The following is a 27,359-nucleotide window of genomic DNA, read 5'->3' as shown; positions in this document are numbered from 1 at the left end:
GTATACTTTCGGTTAATTTCGACAAGATTCGTGTTTCGAAATTTTTAAAATATTCAAATGTAACAAATGCAATATCAATATTTGATTTTATATCTTTTATATTAGATATAAATATTTATTGACGTATATTTTGAAATTAACTAAAAAAAACATAATAGAATTAGTAATAATGATAACATCATAGATGTAAATTTAAATTAAATTATATTTCTTAATTATTCACAATTTTTATAAATATTTATAAAATAAGAATGTACAAGTTATAGTACATTAATAATACATTAATTTGATTGTGTAGTACTTAACAATGAAGCAGCAAATATTTGTTGCAAGATTCGAGGTATATCCTTGAGATCCATACAAACAAATGCACGTCCCGCAGTTATCTTTTTGGTTAAACTTAAAATACACAAACATTTATATTTATTTTTTTTAAATATTATTATTTTTATTTGAATATTAAAAAAAAATATGCTTACTTGAAGGCTTGATTTCCTAAGGATCCAATAAATATAGCAAAAGCATTAACATTCGGGTTTGATGTAAGAATTTTTGCAAATATCTCGGGTCGAATACCATAACGTTCAAAATTAGCGTCCGAAAGTACAACAACAATACATTCATCAGCATCTTCTTTTGCTAAATTTGCAATTGCATGTTGCGTCGCTTCTAAAGTATTATCACCAGACATGCAAAATTGTGAATGTGCGTGCATCGTCTGAAAAAATTACTCCCTTCGTAATAATGCATCTTTCGTTTAATAAAAGCTATTATTTCTTAGCTATTATTACCTTTATTATTTCTAATCTACGTTTATTATTCACTGGCGGGTGAGTGTGATTTACGAAAACGATACTATAGTCATCACCAGAATGACCAACGATATCGTACTGAAATTTTCCTTCATATCCATTAAATGCCTCCATTACCATAATGCAAGCTTCCATTTCTCGATCAAGACGCCCATCGTATCCATTAAATCTATACATACTACCAGAAACATCCACCACTAATTTTAAACGCTTCGATTTTGATGGTGGAGTACCAAGCTCAGGTTCTTTTTCTGCCCTTCTTCGATAAATTGTTTTTTCCCCAGTTAGTCCTTCAATTAATTTAGTATCGTCTAACTCACCAGAAGTTTGATGCCTACACCATTGGCGTTCTTTACTTTTGGCTTGTAAACTATCTATAAAATGCAATTAATATTTTGAATCTTTTAAACTAAAATAGTTATTTTCTATTCAAGTATAATCAAGTATAATTCAAGTGTAATTCAATTATTTCTCAAAATAAAATTATTTAATTCAAGTAATATACTAAACCTATCAAATTTTATATATTTTTGATTATTTTATAAAAAAATATTATAAAATGATGAGATATTGACCTATTATAGTTCTTAATGCTTGAACTTCCTTCTGAACAGCATTACTAAATTGGGAATAAAGTTGATGATCATATTCACTCATATTAATTTCTCTTAAACGCTGCTGAAATACTTTGAGGCCCATTTCTCTCGCTGCCTTTTTAATATGTTCAGGTACTGCATTCTTTTCTTCGTCACTAAGTTGATGTACTGTATGACCAGCATCTAAACGATAAGGTCCACCTTTTCCGCCAAGACCCGCTGTGTCTCTTCCTAAAATTTTCATTACACATTTCAATTCTGGTTTCATACTCATGCATATTTTATGCATTATTTATTATACCTCCGGTTCCTCCTGCCCATGTATTGCCTCCAACATGTGGTTCATTTTTCTCATCGATTTTACCATGTTTAGGACTACTAACATCTAAGCCAGAATATCTTTCTTTTGTAATTTGCAAATTTTCATTATCATCTCCCACCATTCTTCGCCAAGCTCCAAGAGATTTTTCAATATTTACTAATGATGTTTCCCAAAGGCGAACGCAACCACCTGCATCTACTGTTACAAGATCCTGATTTGATTTAGATGAAATGTGTAAAAAATATTTATTTGGATATATGAATTGACTTATTTGCGATATGTTAACTGGTCTAAAAATATAAATAATAAATTTAATAATACAAATACAGTAAAAAATAATTATTCAATATTAAATTCAATCATAAATACTTACTCTGGTACAGGTATATAACGTAGTTTATGATTTACAATATCAACAATTTCTAAATAACGAGCAATTCCATAATTTTGTCCTGTCTTTGGAAAAACATCATCAGGAACTTCTTGAGGTGTAACTACTTTAATAATTTGTCCATTATCCATAGGAATAATAGGAGTAAAATTATTACTAGATTTTGCTCTCGGCCAAGAATAAAGTTCATTAAAACTATCTAAATCAGGAAATCCAACAGCAATATTGGCATAGGTATTGTCACTCACAAGCAATCGATTTGGAGAATCTATTTTCTGTTTCAATGCTGCACTAAGTAAATTACTGTTCAAACTGCTATTAGTGCAGTTAAGGAATAAATCAATTTTGAAATTATGTTTACTAGATTCTTCTACTTTTAACAAAATATTTGGGCACGGAGATGAATATGTGGATTTTTTAAGAATATACTTGTTTCTCTCTATGTCATCAATTAACCACTTCTTTTCTGATGGAAGTAAAATTGATCGTATTTTAAATGGCAAATTAATTGTGTAAAAGCACATAAGATTTAAATCGATCACTTCTATCTTGTTAGAATTATAGGTATAAAAAACGATTTGATTATGAGACTTCAACAAATCAGATTTCATTTTTCGATGAATATTCATATTTTTCAAAACATTTGTTATTTTATTTGATGCTACATCAAAGAAAGATAATATTTCTATTTTCCGTACAGTTCCTTCATTTAAATTCAATAATAATAAAACATTAGTCTAAAAATAAATATATTTTATAATGACTATAATAAGAAAAAATTGATTTAACTCAAAAATACTTACTATTTCTTCATACACTAAAATATTTTGATTATTATCAGTCGCCATTGTAAATCTAAGACGGTTACTTTCCTCATAATTTATTAATCCATGTAATAAAGTTTCCTGAATTTTATCTGATTCTTGATTTATACTAAATATTTTTAATGGATTCGTAGTAAGAACATTAATTATATCATCTGTCCCGTCATTTTTTGTACCTTTAGTAATTGCTAATCCTGCGACTACACTAATATTATTAAGTGGTACAGTCCAATAACTTTGTAATTCAGTAAATAAAGCTGATCTAGCTTCAATGCGGTCTAAAGGTAAAAACTTTTGCATTAAATTTTTCGGTGGTTTTAATTTAATGTATTTTTCTTGTACGCGTAGTACTTCTTGTTTATTTGAAAAATTCCAAATAGTACTAACTTGATTTTCTGGTAGAGATATTCTGTAAAGGAAAAGGAAAAAAAATATTAAACATTATATTCTTTCTAGTTTTTTATTTTTTTTTTAAATATGTAAATATATTATTCAAAAATTAAAATATACATTAAAGCTATTATCTATTGTATTTACATTAGATAAAAATTGTTTTAATTAATTATTCTATTTTACTAAATTTTTTTCTAATCTGATTATTCTTTTTTATTAAATATCTTACTCTTTTGCTAATGCAATATTAGCGGGATTTGTTCCAATAGGAATCCCATATTCATGTAATACGGACACTAAAGTATTAAAAGTTTCTTCACTATATCGATCGAAATCGAATACATTTCGTACTACATTAGCTAAAGATTCTTGAGGGAATTTCTAAAAAAAATAAATAAAGCAATTTGATGATAAATAAACATTAATGATTAAAAAATAAAATATAAAAACCTCACCTCTAAATGCTTTACAATATTGACAACTTCTCGAGTTGAATATGGATACGAAACCAGCCCTTGATCAGCCATATTTCGTAATTTACCAAAAGCTTTTACTAATTTAAATATTATCTTTTCATTTACGTTTGGACCATATTGTTTTAAAAGTTGAATCTCATTTTCAACACTTGGATTATCAACAGTATGGGTACTGAATAGATCACCCAATGCTCCAAAGAAATCATTTCCCAAAAATGGGAAACCAGGTCTATTTGCTAATATTATCATCTTAAAATCTGGATGAAGCAATATATTATTTGAATTGTCTATATTAGAAGTTAAAGAAGATACTATACGTCTGCCATCTGATAAAATCATTTCACCAGATTCAACTAAAGTCTGAAATCAACAAAAATCATTTTAGAATGAATAAAATTTCAAAATAAATATATAATCACATGTAATTGTATACATTTTTTATAAAGTATAGAAATTAATATAATCTTAAACAAAAAATTTGAGATACATAGAAATTTTAAAATGTTAAATTCAAAGATTATTACAAAAATTATATAGATATCAAGTTAGCTCTATCTAAAATAAATTTATTAGTTGATTATAATAGATATATCTTTTTAAGTCAATACAATCTCTTCAATGATTAAATCTAATACAATATAATTTACATGAGCATACCTTTAAAATACAAGTAACATGGGTCGGAGCTTTGTCCGCCTCGTCAACGACAAGCACGTGTCCCAATTTAACGGCTTGCACGAGCGGCGAGTCTTCGTACACCACTTTTCCATCCCTAACCATCGGTTGAAGGGTCAAAGTTTGAACAGTAGTGTCTCTGTGTAGCTGTATGTATTCTCGCGGCCTATTTAAAAGTTGTAACAATCGATCGACAATTTTATTTTTGCCCACACCCTGGTTTCCAACTAACAACAAGTGTTGTCCCAAACTAAAGTCTTGCAACAAATTTTCTAAAAGTGCGACGTGTTGGGGCACATCGTAAAATAAAATGTCAGGTACTTTTGTTAAAGCTGTCGTGTTGTATCGTTCAACAACCGTGTTACCAATTTGCACGGTATTTCCAATAATTTGACACTTGATGTTTTCGTCCACTATGCTTTTCGTTGGAACAATACCCATACGATTGCAACAGTCTTCCAACGCTTGTTTCGCTATTGCCGGTAAGAAACGAGCCAGACAAGCACGATGCACCGCGTTATAAGTATCGTCGCTTTGAAACTTGTGCATTCTCTCCGCTATCCTCAAAAGTTGCCTCGTGCTCAAAGAACTGGCCAATGATTGTAAAGTTGGGTCATTGGAGGATCGTAGTACATGCGCCAGTTCTATAATGTTTAACAAAGCTGTGGAAGGTTCCCCGTACTAAAACAGTGTAACATACCCACTTGTAATCAGTATGCAAAAGAGGGGTCCCATTAAAATTTTAAATGTAACGCTTAGAAATTAGGTTAAATACCTTCGTTCGAATAATGTGGATCTCCTCTGATTTGGTGAGTGGTCTCATTTCGTGGAAAAGGAACAAGCTGAGTAACTCTGAATTCAACCATTGCCTCGAGGACGCGTTAACCATAGGCGATTCTGCCAAAGCTACGATTCTAAAAGATGGATGAATACGCAATACACCTGATTCGTACAATTCTGCGTCAGATTTATTATGTTTCTCCTTTATCTCGTCGTAACGATCTGCCCTGATGAGCCTTTTACCATCGTGCAATTGTAATTCTCGATCGTGAACCAATCTAAAAATAAATATAACATATCGTTTGTATTTAATTACAAAGTTTTTTGAAGAATTTCTTAGAGCTGTGTACCTATGCAATATAGCCAAAGTGCTAGGATCAATCCTATTAATTCCATCCAATATAGCCAATTTACCGTGCAATGCTGCATCAACGAGAGGTGAATTTTTCCAAACTGTATCACCATTAGATAGCGTTGTCCGTTGTTGTATTAAATCTCTGGAAGTCATATCCTAAAAAGATATTTCAAATATCAATTGTTGTCTTTATCAATATTCTATATTTCAAATTAAGCATGCAAATTTACATCAAAACTAATCATTTAATTTCTGAAAAAATTGGACTAATATATTTTGATGTTATAATAAAGAATTTTTGAAAAAATGCTATTGATCAATTTGAATTGAAATAGAAAAAGTGTATAATAATACTTGCTTGATAGAGTACTACAGGCTCTACTTCGTATCCTAATAAATTAGCTAAAGTTTGTACAGTAATAGATTTTCCACATCCTTTTGGACCAATTAAACAAAAATCAGAAACAAGATGCGATTCCAACATATTCGTCAATAAATTATTTTGATAATTCGTTTCTACATATTTATTTCCTTTTTCATTTACGTTCTTGTTCCCGCAAGAAACCTATTCAATAAAATATACAAATGAAATATTATCTTTGAATTTATATATTTTACTTCTCTTCTTCATTTCATCAACTTACTTACATTCAAGCCTATTTCATTATTAGCATACTTTATGCTAATATTCACCGAATTTTGCTCTTCATTTTTTTTATCAATATTTGAAATCTTACTGTCTTTCGTTGTTATTTTTGAGACATCAAAGGTTTCGAGTATAGTTTCAACAGCATTTTGACCATCTTTCGCCAAAAACAATTTATATGGATAACACCTGTAAAATATGTCAAACACCGACAGGTTTGGACATTTATCCTGCGGTTACATTCATATTATAATTCGTTAAATAGTTCAAAATTCAAGAAAAAAGGAAGTATATACCATTATAATAGTAACTGACGACAAATTATCCAAGGGGAAATCCGGAAGACCTAAGGACACAGCCTCTTGTGTAATGAAAGCGTGCGAGCACGATAATAATTGCTTTAATTTAATAGTATCAGTGTGCGTAGCTAAATTTTTTAATGTGTTCAATTGTTCCTAAAAAAAAAAAAAAATCATAAAAGAAAGAATATTAAATTTTTTCAAAAAGAATTTTCTTAAAAATCAATAATTTTCAAATGATTGAATTGTTTTAAAAAATATTTTAAAATTATAATATATATTTCTATGATAACATTTACAAAGACTACTCATTTATAATTTTTTTTTAATATTATTAAAATTTATTAGAAGATGTATTAAATATTACCCTATAAGTAAGACTTATTATTTAAGATTATATTTAATTTTAATTTTTAATTTAAACGTATTATAGTTTATATTACCATATTTTTGTATTTATTTTTAAATGAAGTTTCTGTTGAAAGTGTTAATTTAATCAAGCTTAATTAAAGATTGATTAAGTTATCCATTTAAATTAAATTATTTCTCATTTGAATGGATAGTTGAAGTTGAAGTTATATTTACAAAAAATTCTTATAAATATGTAATATCTAGTATAATAATAATAATGATAAAAATTATAATTTATCTGTAATAAAATCATTGATTAAAAATTATTGATATTATTTCATTTACAGGGCAATACGTGAATTGATGCTTCTTCTGTGATGTTATATAAAGTTTTTACTACTTGGATAGCGCAACAAAATTTTTCCAGATTTTCTCTGTTTTATCATTGAGTGTACAAAACTCATATTTAACGATACTTTTAATCTGCAAAGAGAAGTTAACAATTCACGCTCCTTCGAACGAAAACGAGCAAAGTTATAGTTGCATTATCTCCGTGAGATATCCGCATTGTTTCCTTTTATCCAGGAACCGCATATCCCGCATAATTGTGAACAACTCCGTGTACGGAATGTTACACCACAATTTGTTTGAAACAGTCCACGCGAGTGATTAACACCAAAAGAGCTCTTCAATGCGCGCCAAGTACGATAATAACTACCAGTCGGCACGAAACCCTCTGGATAGCTTACAGATTTCCATCGAAAAGTTTCAATTGAGCTACATTCTCAGACCTATCGACGCGATTATCGTGATTCCCTGGAAAATACGATTCCTTCAACGACTTTCCAGGAATAGATTCCGGGAAAAGCAAAAAAAAAAGAGAAACTTTCATGGATATCAATTTAACAGTTGAATCTTTCTCAAATTCTAAGTATCTATGTTAATACAAAATGAAAAAAAGATTTAAAATTTATGCAGAAACATGCATACATTTATATCTTGAAATATAAATATATTATACAAATTTTTTGAATTAATAATATTTATTAAATAAAAGATAAAAATATATGAAAAATTGTATGCTTATTTCTAGAAATACTCTTATTTTAAAATATTGATAATTATATAATGTTAAAAGTGATATAAATAGTGATATAATAACTTTGTCTATAATACTGTATGCAAGTAGAAATACCTGTGATAAAGCAGACATTCTATAATCACAATTATCATATTTATAATTTCTGTAATTATGTATAAAAAGCAATTTCCTTGTAAGCGAAAAAATTGAATGCTTTTATAATACGATTATTAATGATTATTAAAAATATTCAATAATTAAAATCTCTTTCAATAAAAAGTTGAAATTTGTGTCTATGAGCACATAGTTGTATCGCATGTTAAATCACATTATGACTTGGCTTTGATGTCACATCTAATAATCCGTAAAACGAATGCAATTTAAGAGAACTGCTGTAATGTTGAATAATTGGAAACTTTCTTGCAAAAGTTAGATTGTGAAATTGACACTGGTCTTTCTTTGCAAATAATGATACACGTCTTTGGATGACAAATCTTCGCAAACTTGTTAAAATGTACCGAATAATTACGACATCGATATCTCCTTTGAAATTGTAACATGCGATTTATGGTCTTCAATAAATCAAGTTCAATGCACTTTGAGTTCATGAATCAAGTAGTTGCTACAATAGCAAACGGTTCTCTGTTCTAACTATGTAAAATATTGAATTCCATTGTAAAAATATCTTGTGCGACTGTGCAATAATTAAAATCATGAATTGAAGAAATTTCTGGAAAAAAAAAATAAGACAAAAAAATAAATTGCATTAAAAGTATATAAAATATATAATTTAAATATATATATTTAATTTAAAAAAGAAAGTATTGCACATTGCAAATATGAAAAGTTTAATACTTTTATTGTACACTACATAATAATATATCTATTTTATTATAATAAATCAAATGATTTGAATCTCACATTTTATGATCTCAACATACTTTATTATTATGTATTAGAAATTTAAAATAAAATATATTTTAATTTCATAAATAAATATAAATAAATTATATTTAGCAAATAGATAAAATAATATACAAATACTTCAGAATAAAAAATTAATAAGTTTTCAAGTTAGATTCATAATAAAGAAAAAATTAAGAAAAATATTAAATTTACAAATAATGAAGCAATTTCTAACTAATAAATAAACCTTTTTCAAACACGTTATACATACTTTATAGCACAAAAAAAATTCATACGTGTAAAATAAGGTTCGTGATGCAAATTTTCCAAAGTATTATTGGAAATCCTGTCGTTTCATCGCGAAGTTAGTTTAAATACCTCGTAATTATGTTTGACTTTTTAAATAGCTCTTGCCACGTATATTATTTAGTTTGTAACATTTTACTAACGATGCAAACGATGTTAAAGCGTGTAAAGTTCATCGGTCGCGATGTCTCGCACCGGCACCATTTTCATTGCTTCTTCACGCGCAGAATAATAGGTGTCGAATTGGCTCTCGATATTTATTGCAATCTATTGAATTTCAGAGAAATATCAAGAAAACGAAGATAAATCTAATGTATATATATCTGTATATATGTATGAAAAATGGAAAAATATATTTTCATGAATAGTCGAGCTCACACATTAATATTCGCACACTAACTGGTTCAAATGTAAAGTAATATTTTTAAATGTAAAATATTTTTAAGAAAAAATAAAAAAAATTCATAAATTAAACTTAGATTCTTTAATAAGAAATAAATGATAGTAGATGATAAAGATGATTACCTTTAAGTGATGTGAGTATTAAGAGTATTAAGAGAATATTAAATTTTAATAAATTTTAATCTCTAAAAATATTAAATTTTATCACTTGTAATTAATATTCAAATAGTGATTAAAAGACATATTATATAAGATTCTTGTTAAAATAACTTTTACAGCAGAAAATAATTTTCATCAGCATTTTAAAAGACATTGTAATAAGAGATATTAAAAAGATCTGATGTAAATTATATAACAGTTAATATATAATGATATGATTGATTAAATATTATTTTTGATCATCTATTAACGATTCTTGTGAAGACATGTTTTCTTTGTAAGCTAGATTCGGTATTACTATGTGCAACTTTAATCGGCCAGGAGAAGACATTATCGTCGAAGATACTTTTTCTTTCATTTTATTTTCTAATTCTTCTTCATTAGACTTTATAAATGTCTCTCCACTGTTTAAAGTCTCGTTAAATTCTTGAATCTCTTCCTTCGTATTCTTAAGAAATTGAGTTTGTGTTATTTTATTTTCTTCTCTTTTAAAATTTTCCAAATTAGATTCTTTGTGTAATTTATAGTTTCTCATCGTTATTCTTTCTTTCTCCTCGAAATAATCACATTTCAAATGAGGTATTCTCCTCTTAGTAAGGCTCAATTTTTGTTTCTCTTCATCTATTATTTTTTCCATAAGATGATCTTCAAAATCATTCTTGAAGTTTTGCGTTCTTCCAGAGAAATCCAACCACTGAAGAACTCTTTCAAATAATGGATTCCAAAAAATATCGGATGTTCCTTCTATATTTCTGCATTCCGTTATATTCAATTTAAAATTTGGCTCAGATTCTGATGTTTTTTCTCTATCAATATTATTTTTAAAAAGATGATTATCAATGATAAAGTTTGAATTTTCTTTTATTGCTTTATAACAACCATATTTTTTTTTAATTTTTTTATTATCATTTAAAAGAGATTCTAAAATACTAGTATCAGATATACTAGTTGACATCCTAGAACAAGGAGGTGCAGATAGTTTTCGATACATCTGAGAAGACGTTGTTTTGGTCTCTGAAAGATTCTTCTTAACTACCATCTGCAAGTTTGTGAAACAACTATTCAATCGATCCAGCCTCGATTCCAACTGTTGATATTCCGTCGAGTAAGTTTTATTTCTCGATACACGAGAACGTCGACGTGATTCAGAATGGATCAATGGATCATCGGGTGATAAGATCGCGTGTCGAATACCGTCCACCCAAATTGTACGAACAGATATTGGTCTTTCTGATGATGACCAAATAGCTGGCATTTCTCAATTATCAATTATTTATTAATTCGTTAAATTATTAACAATATACAGATAGAAATGTATATAAAATATTAATTATCTTCAAAAGTATATTAACACTAATAATTTATATGTAAATAATATAATATTTTTTTTAACAAATATTAATGGTCTCTTCTTTATTTCCATACTATTTAATTATAAAAAAAACGTTTAATATTTTCACGTTTTTTATGTATAAATCTTGATCATTTATAATTTTTTTTATAGCTTCAGTAACACCGTGTGTCGAATACGTTTGTCATTCGACCGAATTCCGACATATTGACTCTAAGTTGAACAGAAGGACAAATAGGATTCCACTGTTTTCGCGACACGCGATCTAAACTGCGATGACTGTGACCATAGCGCAGCTACGAACAGTTTATATAGGAAGGAAACCGGCACCGGAAGGGATGAACGACTGGAGGGGTTTGTGCGACCTCCTATGTCTAACGATACGTCGTCACATAAATCTTGGTAAAACTTTAGCAAATTACACACGCTATGATCTCCTCCGAGTCGCGCTGGTAATTACTGAACGTTGTCACATGAAACTTAGAACTTATGAACTTGGAAATTTCCATATTGCTAGTAAATGATAATGTGTAAATATACATTCAGAAAAAATTTCATTGAAACTAATAATTTTCAATGTTTTTGTTAAGTAAATGATTTTCTGTAAAAGTTATATCTTCTATATTATGTAACATATTATTTTATTTTTTTTTTTTTAATATAATAATGAATATTCCAATATAATTTAATGACAAAAAATTAATGAAACATGAAATTATTTTTTTAATTATTTAAAATATTATTTAAAAATTTTGCAATTTTGTAGAAATATATAAAATATATGGTTATTAAGTTATTATTTTATATTCTATTATTAATTTTTAAAATGTATTTTTTCCTTTTTAAAAAGGGAATTAAAATTTTAGATCAAAGATAATAAAATAGTATTAATTAAATATAAATGTAATATTATTCTATTAATTACTTACTTTAAAACTTGGAGGTGGAATATGTCTGGCTTGAAATCTAGATCTTAAAGGAGGATCAAGTGGATGTCCAGGATATCTTGGTGCTGGCATACCTAATGCAATAACTCTAAAATCTTCACTGACTCTAACAAGTTTCCAATTATCTAATTCCTCTTGACTGTATGTCTAATATATATTTTATGTAAATTTATAAAATTAATTCATAAATAATAATATAAAATTAAATAACAAAAAAAATCAATATAAAAATTCACATCAATACCTCTAATAACTTATCATAACGCAATGCAGGAACAAGAAATCTTCCATCTTCTAAATGCATTTCACGATTTTCTAATAAATTATTTAAAACAGGAAGAACATTTCTTTCAGCTTTTTCTACACCTTCAATAATGAGAATTCTTCCATTTGTTGCAGCCCTTACAGCACTTTGATCGTGATAATAAGCAGTACCACTTTTAATTTCTCTTCGTTGTTTTAAATCTGCTTCTGTTGTATCTCTTGAAAGTGCAATAAATTCTACCTCACGATCTGTGACTTCAAGAAAAGCAAGAGCTAATTTTCTACGTCTAGTTCCTGGTCCACCAATTAAAAAAATATCTTGAGATAAAACATCCTTTTGAAGCATCCATTTTAAATGTTTTAACATAGATGCATCTCCTTCTTGTGTAGATGTATTTAATACTATTTCAATAAAAATTATTGTTATATTACTTTATTTCAAGAGAAATGATATTAAAAATATAATTAACTTACAATATTTTTTAGGCACATATTCAGGTTTCTGTGGCGATTTTACTGGTTTTGAAACATCACCAATTGTAACAATCATGCCATCTAAAAATTAGGATATAATAATTAAGCTATAATATCATAATGTTTATAAATAGTTAATCTCTTTTCATTTGTTTTACCTGATTTTTTACATGTAAGTAACGAAAGGTTAGAACGAAACACTTTAGATTTCGTTAAAACTTTATATGTTGAAATGCGATGAAAATGATAAAAAACATATAACATTATAAAAAATTACAAAAAAAATGTACAAAAAAATTTCTTTGAAAAATACATATATATAATATACTTTAACAAAATAGATTATAGTGATTGATTAAAATGCACTAATTACACGTTCAAAGTTTAAAACGAGGAAAGTATTTCATAATAACGGATAAAGTATTTCATAATATTATATTATCAGCATTTTTATTTATTATTAAAAAATTATTAAAAAATAATTAAAAATAATTTATATATCTTCATATAATACTGTTATGCATACGTATATAAGGTTATTTTATAAATTTTTAACAATTCAAATATTCAAAAAAAATCCGCCAATAATTATTTCAACACATTATTTCATTACATTTGTTTTAATAAAATATTGGATTTTAAAGTTTCACAGCATATAATACTTATATATTATATATTTAATAACTAATAATATTATCCACTAAATTTCGTCGTAAAATCGAGAAATATTGCACATAGCTAATTAATATACAATTTTAATAAATAGCTAATTAATAAACAATTTTTAATTTTTTAAAGTTATTAAACAAATCAAATATGAGTTGATTTTTCACTATGAATAATTAGATTATTCTATATTTGCAAAAAATAATTATATTTATATATATATGTAAATGGTAAATAAAAAATCAAGAAACATTTCTTTATTATGACATAACGTTTTTTATTATCACACTAAAAAGTATTACAATAATTCTAAAGATTATGTTACCATCATATATTTATTGCTGCCTAAATGTTTTATGATTAGCCTCACAAATTAGAAGATTATACATAAAATAAATAATCTTTTTATAGTTTATAACTCCTAAAACTTTTAAATATAAATAAATTTTGTATTTGATAATAAATATTTGCAAATAATTGATTTTAAGTAAAAATGTTTATAAAACATTTTTACATTAAAATCATAAGATTATTAAAATAATCAAAATAATTATAAATAATTATCATATTTTAGAAAATTTGGTTAAAATTTTATTATAATTATAATAACATCAAAAGAATTAAATTGCACTTCGTTTTTTTTTTTTTTTTTTGCTTAAATTTCTTATTTATTTGTTTGCAAATTAATATTTTTCTTAGTGCGATTGTTCTGTATAGTAAATCATAACATTAAGTACTTTATGCACAGTATAAAATGTAAATAAATTACTTAAGATTAAAATCTATACAGTATATCACATTGAAAGATACAAAAATCTACTTTGATTCCTACATGTTATTCTTCTATACTATTTAGGCAGTAAAATGGAAATGTAAAGCAATCTCAGAAAAAGAGCACCTTCATAATAAATTAAATTTTGTTTGGTATGTCATGAAATTTTATATATGTATATGATTACCTAATGTTACTTGATGTTATTTAGCAATGCTGTATAATATATAATTTATATAATTAAAACTTTTTGTATATTTAAAAAAAAATTTATATGAATAATATTAATTTTAAATAATCAGAATTATTATTAATTATGTTATTAATTAATAAATAAATATAAGATATATATAAGAGATATATATATAACGCGATTAAATAAAATATCTTTAAAACTTTGCAACTAAAGGAAAAATTTGTTAAATTTATTAATATCGAAAAAACATTTTAATGAAATAACAATTATTCTATATCAGCAATTCGTTTCTTTTACCCTGTCTAATTCAAAAGCAACCTATTGATATGAAATTTATTTAAATATTGGAATATCATTTGAATTTTATGATCACATATAGGAACCAAGAGAATAAAATATCTCTTATAATTTACATTTAATAAAATATGTTTCTTCCATCCAATTTTAAAAATTTCTCTAAAAAAGAAAATTTTACATTAAAATACAATTGCAAAAAAAATATTACAATCAATAATACTCATTGAAATTAGAAAATTTAAAAAATTACCTCAACAAAATCATCTGTTCTCCTAACATTGGCAGGATAATAATCAACAATTAAAGGGCGCGGTCTTTGACCAATACCAGATGGCTGTTGTAATCCACATGCCTGTTCCTCATTTGTAATTACACTCACTAAGGTACTCACTACTTTTTCATCAAGTTGCGACATAGCTTTATTTGGTGTTTTCATACGTCTCAAAAATAAAGCATTCCATTTTTGCCTTAGATGTAAAAAAAATCTGGCAGTTTCTGGATCAAGTTTAAATACTACCCAATCATCAAGTTTAAAGATTGTTCCTTCATTACTTTCATCAACTTCAGAATCTGATTCACTTTCTGGTACAGCTATAAACAAAAAATTATAACATTAAAATATTGAAATAATGTTATAATATATTAAAGAATTGAGCACTCACATTCAGCTTCATAGATTACATCTACGGATAATCTTGCTGGTCCACAAAATAAAGCTACTGTTAATGGATTTACCAAAGTAACCATTTTAACATGACAAAATCGTCCTGTACGACTCATTTCTTCATAAAGTAACCAATCACAAGGTAAAGCTTCTACATTAGCTGCATACGTTTGAGTAGATGTCATTCTTGGTGATTTAGGATAATCTCTTAAGGTTGATGATGGATGAAAAAATACTTTTACTTCTTTTCTATAAAATTAATCAAATGATAATTAATTAAACATATAAATAAATACTATATTAAAATTTTATATAAAAAAAATTTAAAAAGCAACACACTGTGTTCTTAATTGCAAGTGTTCCCTGTCTACTCTTATTAAATTTGGATATAAACCAGCAGTTAAAGCTGCCTTCACAACTGCCCAATTTTCAGAATTAGAATTTAAATCTCTAATATCTCCTGGACCCCTTGCTCTAACAAATCCAGATGCACGAAGCTGACCAAGAAGTTGGGTACGCATTCCAACCACCATTTCCATAACAGCAGCAGAAATAAAATTTTGTTCGCAAAATATGCGTTCTTTTCCACCTGCACGTGCATTTTGCCAACCTTGAAAAGCACGTAAAACTGCCATATGATCAGAATATGTATTGGTTGCAAATCTCTTACGAGCAGCGGTTGCAGCTCGTTTTTGTGATGGTTGAAACGGTAATACAAATGGATCTCTGGAAATTATTTTTCAAAATAATATTTTTTTTTTTATTAAATACGTCCAAAAAATTATAAACTTTTACTTACTTGTATGCTAAACTACATACAATTGTTAAGACTGGGTCTAAACATTTCAAAACAACAGCATATAATAACATTTTTCCAAGTCGCGGTTCAATTGGTAAATCAAGTAAATGACTTCCTAATTCAGTAAGATCTTCCCATGGATCTAATGCATCAATAGTTTTTAATAATTGAACTGCATTTCTTGTTACTACATTAGAAGGTGGTTCTAATGCTCGATCTAAAAATTCTGCAATAGGTGTATTTCCTGCAGCTAAATGTTTTGTGTACAAACATAATTCTTGTAGTGGTGATCTTAAAATTTCAGGAGTTTGATAAGGCTCCATGCTATTATATCGAACTGACGAAAATAAACGATAACAAATGCCTTTTCTACATCTTCCAGCTCTACCTTTACGTTGTTTTGCACAAGCTTGAGAAATCCAATTAGATTTAAGTGTACATACTCCTGATAATGCATCAAATGATTTTTCTTTGACTTTTCCCGAATCAATAACATATACTACATCATCAATTGTAATACTTGTTTCAGCTATATTTGTTGAAAGAATAATTTTACGAGTTCCTACAGGACTTGGTTTAAATACTTTTTTTTGATCACATGTTTGCATATTTGAATGAAGTACATATAAATTATAGCGTAAACCCTTATTCATTTCTTTTTCTTCATTATTTATTTTTTCCCTCATAGTTACAATATCATCATATCCTGGCAAGAATACTAAAAGAGAACCAGGAGGCATCTTTAAATGAATGTGCAAAATTAAATGTAAAAGAAGATCATAATTGATTTTATCATCATTAAATGTATGTTGATACACATCTAATAAAAATTTATCTTCTTCTGGAAGTGAAATATCTTTAGCATGTGCTTTTGTTTCATCCTGTACTGTACAATCATAAGTTTTCATATATGCTTCTATTAATTCGGCACATTCAGTTTGATTCATATTTTTTGCCCAATCTAATGCAGTCCATTCATTGGCTGCTCGTAAATTTAAATTTGCACCTAAATTTAAAAGCTGTTCAGTAGTATTTATACATCCTTTACCTGCAGCTACCATAAGCGGAGTTACAAGTGTTGTGGAATGTTGATAATCTACCGAGACATTTTCGGAAAGTATGAAATATAAAAGTTGTGCAAAATTATCTTCGCCTCCACGTAACCATGCGTCCGAAATGCTTTTATCCATTTCTTCTGCTAACCATGGTTCTAATTTTACTTTTTCTGGAACTGGTTCATTTTGCTGTGCTAATATTGGTGCAGGTAATATGCATCTTTCATTCATAGCATTTGATCCTGATTGTTGAGGTTTATATTGAGTCCAGGTTTCTAAAATTTTATGTTGATCTTTCTTATTCATAAACTCTTTTCTCTTTGAAAGCATTTCTTTTGTCATATAACCTGTCATTTTTAAGACATCTTCAAGAAAATACGTATCAACATCATATGATCTACCCAAGACATTTATAACTGCGCATTTGTTAAAATATTTTACAAAAATGTTAACATCTAATGTGGCACTCATAAGTACAAGTTTAAGAGATTTATGTTTTTGTAATGCATCTTTTAAAGCTATTAGAAGAAAATCACAAAATCTATCACGTTCATGAACTTCATCTACAATGACATGCGTGACAGTACTCAGAGCAGAATCACCTGCCATAAGTGTTCTAAGAAGTACACCATTTGTGCAATATGTTAAAAGAGTTTTTGGAGCAACTCTACTTTCAAGTCTTATTTGATAACCAAATGTTTGACCAATTTTTTCATCTCTTTCAAATGCTACTCTTTCAGCTACTGAAACAGCTGACAATCTTCTTGGTTGAGTACAAATAATTCTGCAAGGTTGTTGTCTTTGTTGGCAATGTTCAAGAATAAATTGAGGGACTTGAGTAGTTTTACCACTACCTGTTTCACCTCCTATTATAACTACTTGATTGTTATTTAATGCATCAAGAATATCTTCTCTAAAGTTAAAAATTGGGAGAGCTTTGCGATAATTCAATACATCAAAATTAGTTTTTAATTGTGGTATTTGAGGCACACTATTATTTAATCTTCCCATTGCTTTTGTATTTGTATTTACTGAAACTTAAAATTATAAATAAATATAAATAAATATATAAATAAATATATATATTCATAAAATATATCTATAATATAATATATTAAAAATCTAATTTAATATTTATAATATTAGTACCATCTGTATTAGGAGGTCGTTCTCTTTCAATTGGTGGTAATAAATCTTGACATTCTTTATGATTTAATGGAAAAGCTTGTAATAAATTATATATACTTTGTCTTGATGATTTCTGTAATTTTATTACAGCATCAGCTTGAACTATTGTTGAACCTTCTCTTTTGTATACAGTTAAAAAACGATTTGTACCTTTACTATTAAAAAAAAAATTTATATTTATTTTCTGTTTTAATAAAATATTTTTATTATTTTCAAACTTACCCTCTACTTTTAGATTTTAATCCAAGTTCATATGCTAATTTATGAATATAAGCTCTTTCTTCTGCAGTATATGAAGATGGAAATTCTAATTCTTTCTGATCAGGAGTTTCTAATAATTTTTTTAATGTTAAATTTACTGCAATTCTAGTATCTTCCCCAATAAGAGGAGTTTTCTTATGACGATTTCTACGTGGCATTGTATATGTCTAATAAGTATATCTGAAAAACAAACACTAAATTTTTTACAGAAAATCTTTTTTAAACTTTTCTTAAATTTTCCTCAAAAAAATATAATTTTAAAATATAAATATTTTAAAATTTCCTTAAAGTTTATTTTGTATTTTTATTTTGTTTTTATTTTGAAATAAAACTTATTTTGAAACACAAAATAATTTTCATTTAAACAAATTAAATTTTATATGATTTTAATATATCATACACATATATGATAATGAAATAAAATAAAATAATAATTGCATAATTTAATAAACAAATATTATTATAATTATTTCATAATTGAAATTAAACATAAGTGTAATTATAATATTATTTTAACTGCCTTATATAAATAAGATTCGAAAAAAATGCATGTAACTTTAGAAATATATATCTTGTTTAACTCACATAATTTCGATGCTCCTATAAATGTACATGAATTGTATTAATATATGATGTTTAAATAATTAATTATTAAAGTAAGTATAGCTATTTATCTATTTGAAATATTAAATTTATAACTACATATGTATATTGTAATATTCGTAGAAATTTCTGAAAATTATTTTTAATAAAAACACGCCATATCTGAATGATGACCTGTAATAAACACAGCAAATAATATTTACGTCCTTTTTGATTATGAGAAATACTCCCTCTACTTGAATGTATAAAATTACTTAGAATAGCTTGTATCGATATAAACCATATTCTACTAGTTTCACAGTCGAATCATACTTCAATGTACCCATGTGAACGATCAACAAAGTTAATCTATTTGAACAATAGAGTGCGTTATAATCGTTTTTCATAAAAGATCCGCAAAACAGTGAAAGCAGGCACACGGTTAAATACTGTTCCAGTAAACAATATGGCCGGTTTAGTTTGGTGCGCGGGTTATGTCGTCTATATCGTATTTTCCAAGTGTTTATTGTGCTTTATCAAGGATTAGTGGTTTTAGGTAAGTTTATATTTTCTAAGAAACGCATAATCTTATGTAGAAAAGTCAAATGTTTAAGATTTACAGCAATAGATTTTGTACATGATGATTGACGATTAAGAGTATGCCTTTCCATCAATTACTGTCTGACTGTTAAAAATATCAGTAAAATCTTATAAAGATTTTTTATCCATAACTTGTAAATTCATACGTGCTTGCATATCGTTTACAATTTTAAATAATAAAAATTATGTAATAATAAATATATATTTTAAAAAATTTCAACATGAACATGAACGACAGTTGAGATTTTAAAATTTGCGATGTGAACGAAATCATCGAAACTTTTTCATCTCCATATTTATGTGAATTATATTAAGCAAGTCAATCTATTATTTATTTTTCATGTTATTCATAAATTTGGTTAAAGTTTCGATTTTCTATTACTTTTTCTATAAGTTTAACGATAAAGATTAAACTTCCTGACTACGTAAGCGAAGCAACAGGTTTTTTGCTGAGAACTGCCGATGACCTCCCATTTTAGTACTCACTTAAATATTTTAGTTGTACATTTACGTGCTTTTTATTAACTTATATATGCAGATTTTTCAAATTATATAAAATCAGTATAAAATTAATTATTTGAAAAATGTAAGGGAACTCTAAATTTTAAATAAACAATTGAACTGCCAGATTTCGTTCTTTTCATATCGATATGTAATTATTAGAATTATTTGATTATATATAATTTCTCAATATACTGAATATAGTTATTATTCATTAATAATATATTTTTTTCAAAATGCGGTGTAATGAATAAATTTTATAATAACTAATACTTAAAAAATTAAGATTAGATTTAATATATTATTTAAAAGTAAATGTTTGTTGTCTTCTTAATAGAACTAAAATAACATATGATTTAATATATGAAATGGAATAGAATATGAATATCATGAATATATTATTATTGACAAAATAGTATATCATATATCTAAAAATAAATTCATTCAAATATTAAATATCAAACTATTATCGGTAAAAATTTATAAAAATTAGAAAATTAATAAAATAAAATAAAATATGTATGATTTATATATATAATATATCAAAATTATAAAATAGTGTTTTATTATTTATAATATTAAATATCGTTAATCATCATTATATCAATTATGAAATTATAATATGAAAATGTATTATATATTCAAGTATAATATAATAAAAGTCATAATAAATTTATAATGTCAAAAAAAAAAAAATATAATCAAATTGCTCGAGTATTCATGTATACTATTTGCGCATGCGTATAAAAATGTAGTCACGATCAAGATCCAAATTTAAGGTTCGTTGAAAAGCACAGCGAATATATAAATAATAAAATATTTATTAATGTGCATGTCAACATAACATATATAATGAATAAATAATAGTGATTACAATCGGTGATCATAATCATATTTATATAATATCATTATGTTAATTTATTTATTGTGGATGTTATATTTATAACCTTATATGTTTTATAACCTTTAAAATGCATAAATTATTTAAAAATTTATGCCAATTATTTAAACATCGTGAATAGAAACGGTAGTAATAAGAAAAAACAAAACTAAATAAGAAAAACAGATTGATATCAAGAAATAGAAAGATAGAAATAGAAAAGAGACAAAGAAGGTATCTGAATTATTTTAGGGAAAGTTCGTATGTTTGTTGTTCGAAACTCGGAGGCCACGTTCGATGTCATTCAGAAATTACGTAAGTTAACATCGCATCTGCTCGTTGCGCTTGTCTACTAGTTAATACTCGGGCAAACGCTAAAGATTCTCATTGATTGGAGCTTAAAAAGGTGGCGCGGCAAAGTGCTCGGCCGTCCAACAATCGTCGTCGGTAAAATAAACGTCGGATCAAACAAACTGAACGAACGATCTAATTGGATTGAGCGCACGCGTATACTAGTGTATTTCTAATTGACCACCTATATGCTACGTTTCGTGATGCTTCGTCCATGGTGGTCGCGCCTCATTGCAATTCAATTGGTTCGATTGATCGACAAAGAAAAAGAGAATGAATATGTATCTAGATTTCTTTCATTGTTAAATCGATATTGATACTGTTTGAATTGCATCTTAAACAGTATAATTCAACTAAAAAAATTTATCTGTTTTTGACCATTTTTGCTCTGAAATTAATTTTTCGAAAGATTTAATCAATTTTTTTTTTTTTTTTAATTTTATTCGATATTTTCGTGATTTTTATACATATTACTTTTAAAATAGATATATAAAATACATACTAATAATTTTGAAATTTATTTGTAAGTTTTTAATATTAAATAATAAATATTAATAAGTTTTTTATTTACATATTTGTATGAAATATTTGTATTTCATTAATACTAATGCATTAATACTGTGAGAGTTAAATTTTTGTGAGAAATTTAAATATATAATCTAATATTTATAATGTATTATGTTTAAGAAGGATGAATTTTAATTTCCAATTTTTTTAATTGTACTTTTAAAGCATTTAAAAGTAAATATCCACAATTTATTAATAATTTTTCAATATTAAATGGTTAGAAGAAAATTTGAAAACAATAACTTTCACATTCAAACTAGAATAATTTCTATTATTAAATAATTCATGAACGATGCGTTAATACTGTACAATACATTGCTTATTTTGAATTTACATTTTCAACTTTGATCATTGTATTTCAATATTGAATACAGATCACGTCAGTTTTTCTCATCGAATAATACTTTTATTTAACATTCTTATAGCATCGAAATGCAAATATATGTTTAAAGTCTAATCATTCAATCTTAATTAAAGTTTCCATAAGTTCTCAAATTTTTCTGATATTTTCTAAAGCTTATAGTATAGATGGCATTTTTTTAACAACATTGGAGATAAATTAAAATTATCCAGCATGTGTGTTTAGATTATATCATACTGATATAATTATTCCTCCAAATATATTTTTTTAAATAACGTTATATAAATATTATTTTATTATTATCAGCCTGATCAGAATACAAGTTATTAATTTTTCTAAACTTAAGGAAATTTTGTTCTTTTCTTGTCGATATGGGCTGATGACACCCACCCATTGGAACAGACTTAGCGGATTTAGAATTCAAACTTGAACAGTTATAACAGTGAACATAGTAATAGGAAAAATTAAATAAAATGTTATCAAGATCAAAGAATTTTTCAAATTATAGGTAGTAAAATTTCTGAACCCGTTATAAGAGGCAAACAGTTATAATAGGAGTTTATCAATTCTTTCCATATTCTTCTTTCAAGTAATGGGAATTCACATTCAAATAAATGCATTCAATTGAAAGTTCAATCCTACATATTATTTAATACCAAGTGAGAATCAGTAATGAATATTTCCATCATTCAAATTGTAATTTTGAAGAAATAAAGTAATATAATATAAATATACAAGTTTATTCAATCAAATATACAATAAATTCAATCAAATTTGTTATATAATTGTTTGAAATTTAAGTTTTAATTTAATTCACGTTTACTTGTAGAACTTGCAAGGTGATCCTTTCTCCTATGAAGTCCGGTCTGTGTCAATCGACCTTGGACTCAGAAACGTCACGTGCATTTTCACTTGTTTGAGCGTTCATATATCCCTGCATGTTATGTAAATCTTGTCATATTTTTCGATGCATTGGAATATATACTTATAACTATTATATTCCCTCTGAATCATCTATAAGTATGCCACTTACTAATTTCACAGTACTGGTTATATCGTTATAAGTAATTTATAGTTAATGTTACGATACAGATCGATCATAATCGATAAACAATCCAGAAGAATCTATAGTTACATTTTTCTTTGATCGTTCACGCTAAAATAGTGATATTTGTATTTGATTACATTATTATTTCTGATTTATGGAATGAAAATGATGAATCAACTTGATACGTAGTTATAATATTTTGAGGAAATAATTAATAATATAAAATAATTAATAATAGGATATAGATATAACTATAATATTAATAAATATAAATGAAGGAAAAAGAAATGTAGGTAAACTTTTTTTTGAGAAATTTCTATCTTTTTTCTTTTCTTGGATTATATAGTTTAATTAATTTATTTATTTCATAAATTTTTCCATAAAATTAAACATAGATGTACAAATGCACAGTTGAATAACAATTCTTGATTTTTTTTACTATTTTTATACAAAAATTATATAAAAGAGAAGAAAAACATATTTGTTTACTTACAATAATCAATAATTGAACAAGAGAATAATTATATTAAAAAAATGATAAATAATAGGTATTAATTCTCAACGATTTAGGAGTCAATTTAGAAAGATAAAATATGCAAAGAAAAAATAAAGAAGAAGAAAAAAAGATATATTAATGTTTTATATATATATATAAACTAATTATTAGTTCGTTTTTTATCTAATCTCGATCACATAAAAATAATAGAGGTTTGCGTTAACGATCGTATGGTAACCTCAGGTCACACTCATCGATCCTCCTACGCAGAGCTTGTAAATAATGGAGACATTCACGTGACTTATTCACATAGTATACCAATGAACACTTTGCAGTCGATTTACATATTCTGTCGTTGATTTCGAGTGACGAAATCGACTGGTATTCAAGTTTCAACTATGTTCGACATTGTCCATTAATTTTTATTATTATTAACAATAACTTACACAGGATTGAATCCGCGAATCGTCAGTTATTCATAGAATGATAAAAATCATCTTTTCTTCGTATGCAAAAATATGTAAAATTATTTCTCATGGTTTAAAGTTTTAATTAAAGTTTTTTTTGCATATCTTTTTTAAATATATTTTTTAATTTTTATTTTTATCACATTATTAATTATATATTTTCTCGATGATTAATTTTGTGATTGATATTCAATGATAGTCGATGGTAATTTGTAATCGGTGCATGATCGAATTCTCATGCTGTAATACTTTATCGTTCAATGAATTTTATATACAAAAGAACGAAGATTAAGACAGTTTGTTACAAAGTTATTGAAAAAAAATTTGTTTTATAAGTTATTATATTATAAGAAAATGAAAATTCTGATTTTCTAAGAAGCTCTTCAACTACGAATATTTCAAGTTAAAACGAAGTAAGGTTGAAGTTATGATTATTAGTCTAGCGTGTATTAACAGATTCAATGTTGATCTGTTTATCTATTATAAGTTTATATTACTTCATACTAGATGCTGACGGATAACTTTCAGACAAAAATTCTATTCTTATTTTGGGAAGTTTTACGCGTGTAGAATTTTTATCGAATTACAAAATTCTATTATATAAAGGAAAACCGTGAAGAGAAAACCGTAGGATAGAAATTTAAGAATTTTATTAATTTTTTATTAATTTTTCTTTATGTTAGAGTAATTTTTAAAATAATCAGCAAAGTTAGTTCCAGTGAAATTTCATCTTTTCCACATGATTTTATTGTATAATTTTTCTCTTCTAACTGGAAATAATTCCCAATATAATTTAACATTTCATTAAAATTCTTTTTTTCTTTATTACAAGATAGAAACTACATATTTTGAATTGCATCGAAATTTTTTTCCCTGAAATAAATAATTGAAAAATTATACAATTGTTGTTTTTACAATACAAATCAATATCTTAAAATTTTTAAAAAAATCATAAAATTATAAAGCTGTTCAATAAGATATAATAACAGATTTTATCACTTATTAATTATTATTGTTATCAATTAATTACTATATTCTTTAGATCGTTTAGACAAAAGTTTAACACTTGATTTACATATTACAATGTAATCTGGTAATCAAACAAATGCAAAATTAATACATGTATATAAAGTTCATTAGAAGAGATATTCTCGTAACTCATGTATATTTTCATTTAAACAACTTATAATTCCTTACTATATGCTATTTATACAAAATTAATGAGCCATAAAATCTTGCTAAAGATTTGCAATTGCTTATTTATCCTACTATAAGCTCCCTAGAAATTAGTCAATCGTGATTCCTCTCAAACGAAACTCACACTTATTCTCTTGGTACCAGTAATTCAAGTTTAAAAGAACACATAGATGTAATTATGACAATCCACATTACGAAACGTTTCATTTACGCAGAACGTAAATTTTCTACTCGAAATTAGCAATCAATCTTTCGAAACAAATTGCATCAAAATGTCACTGTGTTACTTCTTCGCCAGTTTGTCAAACGCAATTTCTTTTTTACGATAAAAAAAAAAAAGAAAGGAAAGGGAAGAAAAAGTTATGATCTCACGACACGAGAAGATTTTAAATAATTAGATCTAGATATTCAAATTAGGGAGTGAGAAAGTGCCACCATGACCTTGTCCAATGAAATCAAATTGGGTTTATTTTTTCTCTTATCGAAGACAGGAAATACAAAAAGGTGGGAGAAGGAGGGAAAATAGATTAAAAGTGTCGATGTAACGCGTATATATATATATATGAAATCATTGGTAATTAGAATAGATAAGCACATAGCTTATCCTATACAGTTGAATAATCATACTGATTACACGTGATTTACTGCCTCGATCGAAGTTACATTTTTTGACAATGTATGAGGAATATTTCGAGATAATGGTGCAATAGTTTTTATTTTTTTTATTTTCGTGTTTACTTAACCTTGCTACGTCTTTAGATTATTTTTAGCCTAATTGTAATTCTCCGTTATTAAATGATTTTTAAGTTTGAGAAGAATATGAATGAAACGTTATTGAGAATAAAATTGTGAAGTAAAATATAAATAAAAAAAATATACTGAAATAATTAGAAAATTTTAAAAATTATTACAATTTATTATAGTACTATGTATATTAAATTTCATGAGATTGCAAGATCTAGATAGAAGGAATAATAATGATGAAAGGAATATTGAAAATATCCTTGGAATTTTTCTTCATAATATCAATGCTAAAATGTAGAATTTAATAACGTAAATTAATCGTATAAGAAATGTCGGATTAAATGTTGCATTGAAATCATAATTAAATTAATATTTTTCAATTTTTTTTTGAAAGATAAAAAGATTTATTTGTTGACAAGATTGGATAATTAAAAAAATTATAATAGAATTAAATCTTGTCAAGTTTTAAATTTAGTGTATATTAATCAAATACATAAAATTGTACATGTATATATTTATATATATAATATTATTATATAATATATAATGTTATTGTAATGTTATTGTAATTGGGAAATTTGACATATAATGACTTTATAATGATTCAAGGTTATAAGAAAATTCAGATATATTATTATTTCGAAAAGGCATTTGAATTGTATTTAAAAAAAGATATAAATTTTGTACATGCTTTGCAAACAAGAAAAGATATAAATTTTGTACATGCTTTAAAATAGCAACAGTACGAGTTTATTTAAATAACTTTTTTCTGCAAAGTTTGAAGGTCGCAATAAGTGAGTTTGAAGAATTCCATTTGTTTTCCTCTATTTCTTTCTCTCCTTTTCTTCTTTTTCTTC

At 26.1% G+C, this 27,359-nt stretch overlaps 3 protein-coding genes across 8 annotated transcripts in view; 1 reads left to right on the top strand and 2 right to left on the bottom strand.

Annotated features, from left to right (window-relative positions):
* Positions 1 to 94: 94 nt before the first annotated feature.
* Positions 95 to 13,543, bottom strand: LOC411355 (von Willebrand factor A domain-containing protein 8). Its single transcript, XM_006561239.3, has 19 exons — positions 12,969 to 13,543; positions 12,811 to 12,891; positions 12,317 to 12,738; positions 12,055 to 12,219; positions 6,567 to 6,725; positions 6,273 to 6,500; positions 5,983 to 6,189; positions 5,620 to 5,780; positions 5,265 to 5,547; positions 4,472 to 5,170; positions 3,794 to 4,174; positions 3,568 to 3,719; positions 2,925 to 3,354; positions 2,104 to 2,858; positions 1,710 to 2,020; positions 1,388 to 1,639; positions 792 to 1,186; positions 480 to 718; positions 95 to 399 (listed from the first exon to the last, which is right to left on the bottom strand). The coding sequence occupies exons 1-19, from the start codon at positions 13,072 to 13,074 to the stop codon at positions 282 to 284; spliced, it is 5,544 nt and encodes a 1,847-aa protein (XP_006561302.1). The 5' UTR covers positions 13,075 to 13,543; the 3' UTR covers positions 95 to 281.
* A 564-nt stretch (positions 13,544 to 14,107) lies between these two features.
* Positions 14,108 to 19,621, bottom strand: LOC409028 (3'-5' RNA helicase YTHDC2). Of its 2 annotated transcripts, none has more exons than XM_006561252.3 (8): positions 19,294 to 19,621; positions 18,670 to 18,888; positions 18,409 to 18,602; positions 16,205 to 18,296; positions 15,745 to 16,131; positions 15,404 to 15,654; positions 14,992 to 15,332; positions 14,108 to 14,900 (listed from the first exon to the last, which is right to left on the bottom strand). In XM_006561252.3, the coding sequence occupies exons 2-8, from the start codon at positions 18,864 to 18,866 to the stop codon at positions 14,889 to 14,891; spliced, it is 3,474 nt and encodes a 1,157-aa protein (XP_006561315.1). In that variant the 5' UTR covers positions 18,867 to 18,888; positions 19,294 to 19,621; the 3' UTR covers positions 14,108 to 14,888. The 2 variants fall into 2 exon arrangements, with proteins under 2 accessions (XP_006561315.1, XP_392558.3); XM_392558.7 differs by having other exon boundaries at positions 16,205 to 18,290.
* A 93-nt stretch (positions 19,622 to 19,714) lies between these two features.
* The window catches only part of LOC413328 (phospholipid-transporting ATPase ID), a 61,436-nt gene continuing 53,791 nt past the window's right edge, over positions 19,715 to 27,359 (top strand). For all 5 annotated transcript variants that reach the window (XM_016912711.2, XM_016912715.2, XM_016912713.2 and 2 more), the window contains exon 1: positions 19,715 to 19,846. The gene's annotated coding sequence lies outside the window, so the exon portion shown is untranslated. The remainder of the gene's footprint in view (positions 19,847 to 27,359) is intronic.

The sequence above is a fragment of the Apis mellifera genome, linkage group LG6, assembly GCF_003254395.2.
Source record: "Apis mellifera strain DH4 linkage group LG6, Amel_HAv3.1, whole genome shotgun sequence".
NCBI classification, from domain to species: domain Eukaryota; kingdom Metazoa; phylum Arthropoda; class Insecta; order Hymenoptera; family Apidae; genus Apis; species Apis mellifera.
Note: the sequence above shows the minus strand (reverse complement) of the source record. Positions and strands in the feature narration are given on the sequence as shown.